This window comes from Drosophila nasuta, chromosome 2R (assembly GCF_023558535.2).
Source record: "Drosophila nasuta strain 15112-1781.00 chromosome 2R, ASM2355853v1, whole genome shotgun sequence".
Lineage (NCBI taxonomy): Eukaryota > Metazoa > Arthropoda > Insecta > Diptera > Drosophilidae > Drosophila > Drosophila nasuta.
In genome coordinates, this window is record NC_083456.1 from 5,762,052 (window position 1) to 5,775,504 (window position 13,453).

The 13,453-nt window shown below is 39.4% G+C and overlaps 1 protein-coding gene across 1 annotated transcript; it reads right to left on the bottom strand.

Annotated features, from left to right (window-relative positions):
• LOC132785543 (uncharacterized) lies at window positions 1–800 on the bottom strand. The gene is made up of 3 exons (XM_060791692.1): window positions 439–800; window positions 265–387; window positions 1–205 (listed from the first exon to the last, which is right to left on the bottom strand). Exons 1-3 carry the CDS (start codon window positions 711–713, stop codon window positions 64–66), a joined length of 540 nt encoding a protein of 179 aa, XP_060647675.1. The 5' UTR covers window positions 714–800; the 3' UTR covers window positions 1–63.
• Window positions 801–13,453: the final 12,653 nt, after the last annotated feature.

The following is a 13,453-nucleotide window of genomic DNA, read 5'->3' on the forward strand; positions in this document are numbered from 1 at the left end:
GTCAATTTTATCCTTGTTTAAACCTATTATTTAACTTGAATTTTATTACGAATTCTCGAAAGTTTACGTATAGGAGAAATCATTCGACATAATGTATTGAAAGCGAGCTTTTTCTTCAGGAGTCAGTGCATAGAAAAGGCGACTTGAGTGGTCCAGTTCCTTTTCATTATGATAGGGTGGCCATAAAGTCGTATACGCGACAGTTCTATAAATAGAAATTGAATTTTATGCCTGTATTGTATTTTCATTAACATTTTACCATACCGCACAAAATAACATGCCTCTCTGGCCGTTGACTGATTATCGATTATGTTCCTTATCTCATGGGAAAACTGTTGATCATATCGTTTAATACTATCAGAGTAACGCTCTTGGCATATCATCTGGCTAAAATGATATGGTTGTTAATAATTCATGGGTAGTGTCTATAATACTTACAATGGAACTTTGAATTTGGAATAAGTTGGATCCTGGCTAATATCATCATAAAATTCCTTTTCTTTCCGCTTTGTGAAATCAATTGTTTCATATTCATCATAGAAGCGATCAACATGTTGCGAATCCAAACTATGGCGATTAGTGTAGAACCAAAAGCTAATGTTATAATCAATTGGCGGCACGTCAACTTTTGAGCCTTTCGATGAAAGATAGCGCTTATAACTCGGATTGGAGCGAACGGTCTTTGTCCGAAGAAAACGAGAATGACGAGACATGGTTTAAACAAAAGTAACAACAGAAACACAATAAAATGGAATGACTAGCTCAACTCCAACTGAAAACACAAACTGACTATTTATTAAATTGTTTTTAAACAAATGAATAAATGACGGAAATTAAAAAGGTATTTCCTTGTAAATATTGAAGTTTAAAGAGCATTTGCTCTCAAGACAATATCACCTGTTGGCCAAATAATTTCCATTTTATTTAAAAGCCCGCAGACATTGACTGCATCCCGCAAGAGTTATAAATATTTCATGAATCTTAAGTAGCCTAGAACAACAAGTCCTCGATATTAATATATGCGATTCATTTTACCATCTGCTGGCAAAATCAATAAACTACAGTAAACCATAATGAAATTATCAACTATGTATCATATACACGAACCCACATTGACTTGCGGCCTTACTTTCATTCCCATAACCCTTTCGCGTTTCTCCTTTCGCAAGCCTACGCAAAAGTCTGCGCTGTAAGCGCTCCTTTCAGGCTCGACATTCTCCGTAAAAATATGCAAAATATTTTAACCGAAAACCTTTCAAAAGATTGCAGAGAGACGCTTTTGGGTGTGCGTGCGCGTATGTAAGTGCTGTCTGTGTATTTGCGTGTGCATACACGGCGTATGTGTAATATTATTAAGCAGCCAAATATCTGACTCTTAGCAAAGACTTACCAAAGAAACCAGCGCTGGCAAATAGTTGAGTATCAATTCAATATATAATAGGCAACATTTAATGATATACTTTACTTAAAGTTCATTTTTCATTTCACTTTGTTTAAAAACTAAAAAAGTTTAATTTGGGATTCTAAGTGCTGGAAATATGTTAAGTATCGGTTTATTTAAATTATATATTCATCTTTTTTTAGAGAATGTTTCAAGCACTTAAAGTTTCAAGCTTGTTGTTAAGAATATTCCTGCACTATCGAAATAATCGTTTATTTATAAAATTCTTATCACAGTCTGCTTTGGTCTTAGATGTAGCATTATTTCATAATTTAATTTTGCACCCTATTCCAAGTTTTCTATATTTTCTATTTGACTTTAGCCAAAGAAATGCTCTAAGAGCTTTGGCACTGTACCCCTTGGCCTAGTCTTGCCCTTACTGCTTCCACTAAGCGCAACAGAATTTATGGTTTTAATCTTTTGGCTTCAAATTTTTTGCCTGCCAACAGAAATGCCTGCAACAGAGCTGCGATGAGCTGTCTCTCTCCCTCTTTCTCTCTGTCTCTGCAACTCTCTCTTGCTCATGCTTTTTCTCTCTGGCCAAGTCAATGCCAAATACAACTAACCCGGCCTACAACATGAGCCAAGAAGATTTTATGGCTCAAGGACGTGGCGCTTGTTCGCACACTTCAAGGATACAGCCCAGGCCAGCCCGCCTGACTGCATCACTGTGACTGTGACTGTGTGGATTTGGATTTGTGTGTTTTCATTATAAATGAGCAGTCCACTCCTGCTCCTGCTCCTATTTCGCATGTAATGGAGGCGTTAACCGAGGGGCGTTCCCTGGCGAACATTCCATAGGAAAAAAATTGCGTAAAAAACACAAGAGTCAAGCGAGAGAGACCAGCAAATAAATCAAATTAAATGAAATGAAATAGTTGAGGATTTCGGCTGCTGACAATGGAATCCCACTGCCATATTTAGGTTGCCAGTTGCCTAGTCCACATTTCCGTACCAAATACCCCGCAATGAATAACAAATAAAACCAAGTCGAGCAAGTGGAGGAGAGGCTGTAGAAGAAATAGAAATAGAGCCTGCCGGCTCTGGCAGGGCGACAGCTGAAAATGAAAGCAACATCGAAAACAACGTGCAGAGAGACAACACCAACAGCGTCAACACACACACACAGAAAATTGTCCCCAGACATTGTTGTCATCTTGTCTGTTTATTCCCGCCGACCTAACGCGACTCGTGGCATAGGTCATTCCGTGTGTCCTTGCCAAATCAGGCGTAAAGCAGCGTACGGCTTACGGCGTACGGCGTACTGAGAATGTCCTTGGCTGTCATACGCATGGCAAGTGTGTTAAAGAATAACGGTGACTGTTTCTTCCCCTCGTCAACTCATCACTTTCTATATAGGACACCATTTGCCGTTCCGCCAATGGGGTCAATTCATGAGGCTTCAGCTGAGTGTATTAAATACATCTGAATAACTATTGAAAGCATGTTCAACCAAATACCAAACACTGCAGAGGTCAAGGAGTCAGCGGAAAAAACGACCGTGTGGTTATTGAGTGATTGTGGTTCGGTTATTTGTGGTCAACTTGAGAGCTCAGCTATTAAATAATGTACAAATTAATTTGAATAAAATATGAAAAGTAAATAATATAAATTCGCATTACATTACAATACAATTCGCATTACAATACAAAATTTGTTTAAATATATTTTTATATAAAATAAATATTCTTTCTATTAATAAATTACTGTAATTAATTTTAATTAAATTCAACTATAAACAGCCGACAATTTTCAGTTATCTAAATAGGTTCAAAAGTTTTAGTTTGATTCGCCGAATCTCATCACAAACTAAAAGCCAAAAAAGTGCGTACAATATTAGGTAGAGGAGAGATAATATTATGGAAACCTTTGCTTAAAAAACTATATTTTAGGAGAGCATACAGATTAAGAAGATTTTAAATAAGCAACGTACAAATCTATAAATTATTAATTACAAATTATGAAATTCGCAATTAATATATGTGTACTATATAAAAAGCACCTCCAAATTAAAGTCCCATGATATTATACAAAATAGAATTGGGTTACTTAAGGTGTTCCACGTATTTATACCTACCATTCAATTTATATATATATATATATATTCGTGGTCAGCATCGTGATCGCAACTATACAATATTTAGAAGTTATTTAAGAAATGCTTTTGGCTAACAATCTGGTGGATATGCCATAGTATGAACGTAGTATAATATTGATATACCAAAATTCTATTTCAGTAATATTAATTTGTTATATTTTAAGAATAATACCGCATAGTTTGCTCTTATTTAAAGTTGGCAGCAGGTATCTGACAATCAAGAACTGCAGATAGATAGACTGCAGCTTTCTTAGATATTTTATGTGATGCATAATCATTAATTTGATAACGCTGTTGTAGGAAAATCGAGCGAATGAAGCAACTTGTGCGTTTTGTTAGCAAAGAAGAATTGCCATTAACGCGTATTAGCCTCAATCCAACCGTGATGTTCTAAAAAAAACCACTTGAGTACTCATATGTGTGCAATTTTAATATGATAGCATGCACATGGCAAATTGCATTACCGATTTTCTGCCACTGCTCACACTGACAATTGCAATAAATAGTATCATGAGATAGCATAAATATTGACTAGGACATGGGGACGGCAGCCCAAATAAGCCATAGTGTGCCAGCGTTGGACATGTGGCACACTTACACTTATGCGCGCTTGTGAGTATGTGAGTGTGTGAGTGTAACTCAGCGCCAATCGACCAGCACTTCATATCCTGTAGTTGCACAAACAGCAACAACAACTAGCAACGACATATCCTGGCACAGATAGTTGCCCTCTCAGGCTGCAAAAAGCGACGATAAAACGAAGAAGCAAGAATAAAACAACACTCAAAATACACTGTCGAATATTAAACAAAATGGCAATTTTGTGTAGCTGTTGCTGTTGCTGTTGCTGCTGTACTTGTATGTCGAGGTAGCGAGTGTGTCGAGGTATCGGATGGAGCAGTGGGTAAATTTGGCAACGTCAATTTTAATGGCAAACGAGACCGCAACTGCCCATCAAGAGGACATGCCACAAGCACTTGGCACAACAGTTGCCGTGACTGCTGAAAATCAAATCAAATTGCACACTCAAGTTGCAAGCTGCACTTGCAAACGGTGCGGCGCTGCGCTGGTATCGCGAGAAATCAAAATCAAAATCGAAATCAAAATCATGTTCAAAAAATACACCAAAAAAAAAAAGAAATACCAGAGCAGAAAGTACAAAGGAAAACAGGAGAAAATGAGGAAAATGCTGGTAGACAAGCTGCAGGTGCCGTTGGGCAAAGGACGATGACGACGACAACAAGGACGAAGAAAGGACTTGAACGAGCGACGAAAAACGGAAATAAAATCAAGCAAATTGAATGCGATGAGTTGAACGTGGGAATACGTGCCAACAGCTATAACAACAACAACTTCAATAACAACAGCAACAGCAAAAGACGTCCAAAAAAAAACACTTGAGATCAACAGTAATTGCTGCTGACAAATCTACAGCTGGTGGCCAAACAGATACATATAAAAATACAGCTACAGATACAGATACAGATACTAGATACGAGCACACGCACGGCCATAACAAACCGAAATGTCAAGACTCGACGACAGTTACCATTTCCATTGGAGCCGCCGCCTCCGCTAAAACATTTCAGCCGGACAGGACAGAACAATTCGCAATTGTCGGACTGTCGTTGCCGCGTTCACATTTGGAATCTATTTGTGGGTCCGCCTCGAAAAGCTTGTTGTCGCATTTTAGGCACTTCCGCTGCCACTCACGAATGTCTATTGCCATACATCAGCGTCAGAGCTCAGTGTTGGACAAATTAGAAATGCTTTGAGTTGGAGTTTGGGGGTCTTTTCGAGGAGCTTTCCCTACCCGTCAAATGATAGTGCCACTGCCATGTGACTGTGTGCGTGTGTGTGTGTGTGTGTGTGTTAATGTCATGCTTTTCAGAACATTCTGATTTGTTTACTCTTTCAATTGAACTCGCGGTGCAAGTGGCGACCATTTCAATTACACCAGCCTACAAAATGTGCTCGCATTTCAAGCGAGTGAAAAGATCAAAGCCTTCAAATAGTGAAACATTCGATTACTTCTTTGATTTCTGCCTATTTATTCATATTTATCTCTCGACTTTAGTCCCGCACGCAATTTAGATACTTCAAACATGTTTGCTTCTATTTAGAGATACTTTTCCTAGAATATTGTGTTTTCGTGGTATTTTGTTACTCAGTGTCAGTTCAATAGCCGTAAATAGACGAAACGTGCGTGAAACTGGGCAATAGATAACTGTGGAACACCAGATGGAGTACATTTTCGTAGATTTTCGGCTGAAATTGCCGACTGCATAATGAGAGGCTCTGTGGTTATTTATGGTTTAAAGAGTTGCTCCCCGAATTGGCTGGCCCCGTACAGCTCACAGTTCACGGTTCAATGGCCATAAACATGTCCTGTGTCAGCTGAGACGTGATTTCTTGCAGACTCTGGCCAAATAGATGCGCCTGGCCGGCAATACAGCTGAGAGATACGTGACAGCGGCCCCAATGAAGGACCGAAAATGTTCCCGACTATTGCTATATTAAGCCATGGCAATGGCATCTTTTCTTCACTTGATGGCCGCCGCAACGCACTTTCTGGTTACTCGAAGTTGCCTGCCCAATGGACTGAAATGACGATGTCGATGCCGATGACGATTATTGTGACTTTTACGGCAATTTGTCTGCGGGTGCAGTTCAATGACAAAACACAGAATACAACACAAAGCAGGGTCAAGGACTTGCCCTCTTTAATGGAAGAGGAAGGGGGGAAATCAATGTAGAAGTGGAAAACAAAGCAAATGCCTCAAGGACGCAATCAAAACAGCTTAAAAGTTTTCTAAGCTGCGCAAAAAAAAGCACAACAACCAAAACTTGCCATAAATCTAACAGTGGGCGTGAGTATTTGTGCTTTTTTTTGGAAGAAGGAATAATGCAGGATACAGCAGAAAGAAGCGGCAATGCTATCGGTCGATCAGTGCGCCATATTGAAGCTGTTGCTCTGCTGCAAATCGTAATAAATAGCAAATGTTGCGTACTAACGGAGTACACTCTGTGTATGTGTGTGCGTGTGTGTGTATTTGTGGTGTGCCTGAAATTTATTGCCTCACACATAAAATTCTTGTGAAGTTTTATGTGCTCACAAGACTGCTGCTGTCCACTGTTGAGATTCCAAGCATGAATACTTTGTACTACATATAGTTCAGCACTATAAATAATTTTCAGTTTGAAACTCCTATTTAATAACAGCACTAAAAATGAGTTATTAAGTTGCGTTTCCCATGTATTTCTCTCGGTCATAATAAGCACTTCAATCAGTGCATAATTCGCAAAACCAATTGAGGCACCACTTCAATGGCTGTGCCAAGTATTAGGCACTACAGAAGCTTGAAAAGTGTGTCACACACACACTCACACATATACACTTGAGCATCACAAATAGCTGGCCTAAAATGAGGCCTATTTGAGCTGAACAATTGCCACCATTCAGCACCTTTCAGTTGTACCTCCCCTCCTCACTCTCTCTTTCCCAGAATTCAACCACTCTGACCGACGCCAAACGAACAAAAGCCAACCGACTGCTATGCTTAGCTTGTTGTTGTTGTTATTGTCGATGTTTTCATACCCGCCAACTATTCAGTAGAAGGGTATTACAACTTAGTGTTAGGAGAAATGAAACTCATAAATTATCCAAATATACAAATATGTTTGTTCGTTCGTCGGTTCTCATAAACGCCTAGATCTCAGTGACAGATAAGGTTAATCAAGGCGAATCACGGATCAAGCAAGCATTTAAATTTGACCACGCGTCATCTGATAAGACAATTATAAAAAGAAATAAATATCGGTGGTTACTGTGAAGCTTGAGCTTGAATTTTAGGTCGCACAGCAATAACAATAATCTAAACGATCTCTATTAGTTAAAGTTAGATAGTTACTGTGAAAAAACTGTCACTTTCATTTGAACGTAATCTAAAGAGAGAAATGTTTGTTATTATTTTTAACTTGGCATCGCTGTTAATATCCAAGCAAAATTTTATTTTAAAATATATAAAATTAAAAAAGCGAATAATGAATGTTTTGTTTGGCATACTGTATTCCGCTATTCAGTTATAATATTATTTAAAGTGGGAACTGTTAACATAGTTAAAGGGGAAATACGCATCCTTTTGTAAACTGAACATAATGAATTTTTTCATGTGTATGTAAATTACTGTCTGAAATTATGCAGACAGTGTATTGAATGAAGGATATATAGGAGGCTTATTCAGAAGGAAAAATATACATATGTACTTTGAGTTATAGCCAAAGCTTCAATATTCTTTACACAATTGTATTATGTGAACGACCAATCTGCGTTCACTTATTGCTGCATCATACAGATATATCGAGTATCTCCCAGCCGAGCACACTCGACTGTGGCTTTTATACTCGTTGTTGTTTTATTGCCGGCGTTGTTGGTTTAAAATAAACATGCGAGATGAAGCTGCCGCGCCGCTTGTGCAAAATGCAAAAAGTGTTGCCTACATTTGAACGCGAGTGAGCGGCCACTAAAACCTAGAAAATCAGGTGAATGAGCACTTTAAGTCTTTGTTTCGGCGAATTGAAACGAAACAACAACAAACAAAGCCCGCTACAACAGTGGCAGCGGCAGTGGCATGCTAGCATTTTAATAGGATTACAACAACGGCGGCAACATTTGGCAACAACAACAATAACAACAACAAGACAACGGCAACTGAAAGCGCAATGCGAAAAGTTAGTAAAGCGGAAGCTAACCAACATTGCTGTTGTTGTTGGTTGTTAGCCATTGTTGTTGGCCCTGTTCGTTTCGGTTGTTGTTGTTGTTGTAAGTAGCAGGCGGCAGCCGATTGTCTTTTTGCCTGCCTGCCTGCTGCTGCTGCTGCTGGTGTTGTTGTTCGTGTCGTTGTTAGTGCCTGTCAGAGCGGAGACTCTTGTTTGGGTTTTATCATTTCCATAGTTGACTGTCAATGGGAGAACCGACAGTCAACGAGGAGTGTAACAATAAGCAATTTCCCTCAAAAAGAAGTTACAAACGCAATTCCTTCAGGCATAAACACAGCATTAATTGCCAGGCTAACTAGTTTTGACTTTTTTCCTCAACTCGTACTTAAAGCTAGGAATATTCTAAATGCCAAATTGAAGAGATAACGACAGCGATAAATAAATAAGGCTAACATAAATTCATGTCAATAGTCTAACGAATTTGCATATCTAACTATAAAATTAAATTGAAATGCTGCGACCAGCCCTCGCTGAGCTGAAAATGTTCCATTTAAGTGCAGCAATTGGTCAACAGCCGATCCTAATTGTAAGCCCACACTGCAGTGTCCTGGCCCCGGTCCGTAGTGCTCGTCAGTGGATTTGAATGGGCTACGGAACCGGATGTGTGGATTGCTAGCATTGGCCCCTCGCCTAAGGCAGGCGCTGCCCTGCACAGCCCGGCTGACCAGTAAAGTCGAAGGGCCTTTGTCGATACTAAGCACTGAAGCACAACTGTAAGCTGAGCCCTGTACGCAGTGCACGGAATTCAATTCGCAATGGTTAAGCCAAAATGATAACAACACAGTTGTCATCAGCAGCCGCTCCAGTAGCAGGACAACGACGGTGATGTGCCCCAGGCGAACAGAACCCATGGGTACAAAAGGTACAACGACATAGGGAAGAGGAGAGAAGAGAAGAGACAGAAGCCATGGCGGAGGCCTGATCATGGTTTACTGACACGTAATGACAGCTAAACATTCAACACTCGACAGCTACTGTTTCAGTTTGAAGGGAACCAGTGGCCGATGGCAAGAGAGGGGGCTGTTGTTGTGGGTTAACAGTGGGACAGATGTAATCATCCTGGTCGCAGTAATCGCTGGCACAGTTGCCATTAAAATCGCAACCAGAACCAATGACTTGTGCAGGTCGCCTTTGTCAGTCGTCATTTTTCGCCCATCAACCGTAAATGCGTGACTTTTGGCCATTTAATGATGATACAACGGCATTGTCATTGTGCTCGTGCACAAATAAACAGCCATAATCAGCATCAGACGGGCAGAAAGACAGACACTCAGTCAGTCAGTCAGTCAGCGAGTCAGTCGAGCAGTCGAGCAAACGGACTGAGAGACAAACGAGAGAGGAGTTGGTGCTGGCTCATTTGATGACATGGCCTTTCAATGCCGTTTGTTATTAATGCGCTTGTTTGTTGCCTGCGCAACAATAACGCATTTAAAACAACAATAGCAAAAACAACTACATCATTACAATGGACAAGTAATACAGTATGACCTCGCTTAACGCCCCCGCAGCGACTAACGATGCCCGATTAGACAGCCACAGCAGCAGCGGCAGCAGCACGACCAACAGCAGCAGCAGCAGCAGCAATGGCCACCAGCAGCGACGCCATTGCTCGCAGCGGAAACGGAAGCTGTACGGCTATGTGAGTCGCTCGTTTAGTGCGTAGTTCCCCCTATCATCTGACCACTCGGCACTCTGCGACTCTGGGCAGCTCATTTGTACTGCTGATAAGTTGTTGACAATTTCACTTGGCTGGAGCTGCCGTTTGAGTTTATTGTTTTGCCTGCAGCATTGCCCCCACCAACACGAAGCAACATGGCAGGCTGGCCAACTTGCTGGCCTAATTTGCTCGAATGTTTGTACTTTGTTATCATGCTCTGATTGATTATGCATAAAGTTGTTCCATTTTAACACTAGCTTAGCGATTTTGGACATTTCATGAACTTGGCTTATTTATACGAATTATTGCAAAACTGGAAAATTATTAGTTCAATACACAAATCTAATTGTAGAACACTATAAAATTCCCATTTATTGTATTGTATTTGCATAACTTTGATAGCCTAAGGTAAAAAAATCTACAATTGTATTTTACATCATTTTTTAATAAATTCAATAACTGCATGCAGTTGGCATGCCCTTAATAAATTTCAAATAAAAAATGTAAAACATTTAAACACTTGACATGAGCTCTTCCTGTTCCGCTTATCTCGCTTGTTTTGCGTATGATTAATGCAGTTTTCAGGCTATATGCTTTATTTTATTAATCTGTTTTTTTCTCCCCCGTCATTGTTATTGCTTTAATAACATTTTTCAAATAAATCGCGAATTAATAAATGAAATTAATGGCAGTGGAATTTCCAGTTCCTGCATATGCAGCGGATATGCCAAACGGATGCAAAGGGATCGATGTTTATTGCATCAATGGAAAATATAAAATGGAATTTCGTAATCGACTTTCTGATTAAGTGAGTCAGAGTCCCGAGTCGAGCAGTCTATAAAGTTCATTGCGAACTATAAAATCGAATCGCCGCACTTAACAAATACTTGATTTAAACTAAAGGCCCACGCTTGACTAAATGCGCTCAAAAATACTCTTAGAGTCGACCCAAAGCCAAGGCATCCACCCATTACGGCATTCAAAGTCTGGCCGCAGTCAAGTACATTGACTTACCAAGAGTGCACAAGAGTTGGCGCTGCAGCGTCAGCGTCTCGTCTCTTGCCGTATTTAAAGTTGTGCTACTGGTCAGTCATGTGCATGGAAGCGTTCTCTAAGTGGATGAGAATGAGCAGGTCCATAGAGAATGGAAAATTGAGAGTGGGAAGTACTTGTAGGGTTTGGATTCGGGTTCGGGGTTGGGTTTTAGGAGAGGATTGAGGAAGTGGCAGTGACTGTCCGTTTGAATGTTATTTCTTAATTTTGTTTTCGGCAAATACTAATTTGATTTTGCTGTAAGCAGGCAAGCTTTTTGACCCGTATCAACTCAGCTTTTACTTTCATAGCCAACGCCATTTGCATTGGGGTATCGACATTGCTCTTGGTAATGGCATTGGGCTTAAAAGTGGTTGTGGATTCGGTATTGGAATTGGGAAGCGGATTGGGATTGGGTCACTGCAATTGCTTCAACAACAACTACAAAGGAAACGAGAACGGTTTTCTCGGTACAACGTGGCCGTTATTAGCCGCCCGTGTCATGCAGTTTGTCGTACATAATGAAATACATGGCTTACATGTTTCGATGGCCTTCTCCCATCGTCCCCTGCCCCATTGCACCGTGTCAGCATGTGAGCATGTGAGAGCATGTTGCATAAAATGCCATTTGAATTTGTGTTTTGTTATATGCACAAACTCACACACATACAATTCTTGAAGATACACACACAGTATGCAGCCGAGTAGTGAAGTAATGGGATGTGCGGCATTGTTTGGCGTTGCAATGCAAATACGTAATTGAAAAATGCGCATATCTTACTGTTAGCTTATTGACTTTTATTGGACAGTTTGAAAATTGCTGTTAGTTTGACTAAGCGACGGACTACCTAAAAGGCCAACCCATGAACTGCAGACAAACTAACGAGTTTTCTCGACCTTGAGGAATGAATTGTCTATGTTCCTTGCAGTTGTTGAAGTAACTGCAAAATGGGGCTAGCGACTGTTTGTTGACGTTAAGACTCGGTGTATGTTATTCTTTGGTAATTGAAATTAAAATTAAAATCACAATTTAGCATTAAATTAAATAACAGTGAAAACCAAATCGATTTACAACTCTAAACCATGTTATTTTAAAGCGATTAATTTATTCAGTAATCAAATAAAATAATTCCGTTTATGTTAAAACCAATGTTGAGTAATAAAAATATCTGTGAATTATTTGCAAAGTTAAATTATTCCAATGCAAGCCCAATGATAAGCTGATGTCTTTTGTTTCTATTAAATGTTTTACAATTATTGACAGAATCAAATTACAGTAAAAAAATTAAAATAAACAAAATGATCTAACAATGGTTTTCAAATTTTTCCATTTTATTTTGATTTTATCTTGTGGTTAAGTTTGTGATTTTGCGTTGATTTAGTGTTGTTTAGCAGCCAAATATTCACAGCCATAAACTGCATAAAAATATTTACTAACATACATGTAAGTACAATATGTAAATACATGAATGTATGCTTATTTGGGAAATTGTTGGGAAACCGAAACGAAAGAAATGGGAAAATAACCCAAAAAACAAAAATAAAAGAAATAAGGTATATATAAATTGCAATGAGAGAGCGAGGAATACAAAGCCGCAGCCAAGTGAAATGAAGTCAAGTAAGGCGAAAACTCGCTCTGATTGTGAGTTATTGGAATTTTGAATAAAGAAAAGGGAAAATTGAATTTTCTGCTGGTTACGAGTATGAGCACAGACTGACTCACATTTAGGTATTAGTCTTCGTTCCTCATATGTGTGGGCATTCTATGTCCTGTATGTGTGTGTGTGTGTGTGTGCGTTGGGCGTGCAAATATACGGATTATTATTGCCATTGCGTAAATAACAATCATTCCGGCTATGGTTACTTCTCCCTCGGACTGCCCGAGAGCTGCCCGGCCTGGTTCAGCAGTTTTATTAAAAAAATTTTATGCGCTACAGCGATGCCTTTGTCCTGGGCCAGGCAGGAGTGTGAGTGTGTGTATGAGTATTATTTTACGGAAGGGGAAAAACGTTGGAGCATAAGCTGGCAGGCGGCATAGCCGAAAAACTTTCTGGCCTCCAACTTTTAATTATAAATAATTTTCAACATTTTAAATATGTCGTTGGCACGCAAATCTCTGCGATATTGCGCCAAATGTTAGAATAAAACCAAAGAAAACAATTGTGAGCGGAAAGTCGAAAACTCAATGCTCTTTATAGTGTTGTAATTTTGAAATAAAGCCATCCAAATATATTTTAAAATTATAAAACTATTATTGGATAGCTTGAAACCAATCAAATTCCTTCTTTAAGAATAATTCATCTCTTACTTCATCCGCTGTCAAAGCATCGAGCATATTGTAATAACCTATGCCAGAGTATGAAAAGAGCCCAATAAAATTGGGTACAGCGACTGCGAATGTCTGCGAGATACAACAAAGCACTCTGATGATGTAGTTTGCCTTTTG

What these genes read in the sequence shown, in the direction of transcription:
- LOC132785543 (XM_060791692.1), bottom strand. Translation starts at nt 713, where the DNA reads ATGTCTCGTCATTCTCGTTTTCTTCGGACAAAGACCGTTCGCTCCAAT. An exon ending in TCCAAATTCAAAGTTCCATT is followed by an intron (nt 388 to 438) that starts GTAAGTATTATA and finishes ATATCATTTTAG; the next exon opens with CCAGATGATATGCCAAGAGC. An exon ending in GAGGCATGTTATTTTGTGCG is followed by an intron (nt 206 to 264) that starts GTATGGTAAAAT and finishes TTCTATTTATAG; the next exon opens with AACTGTCGCGTATACGACTT.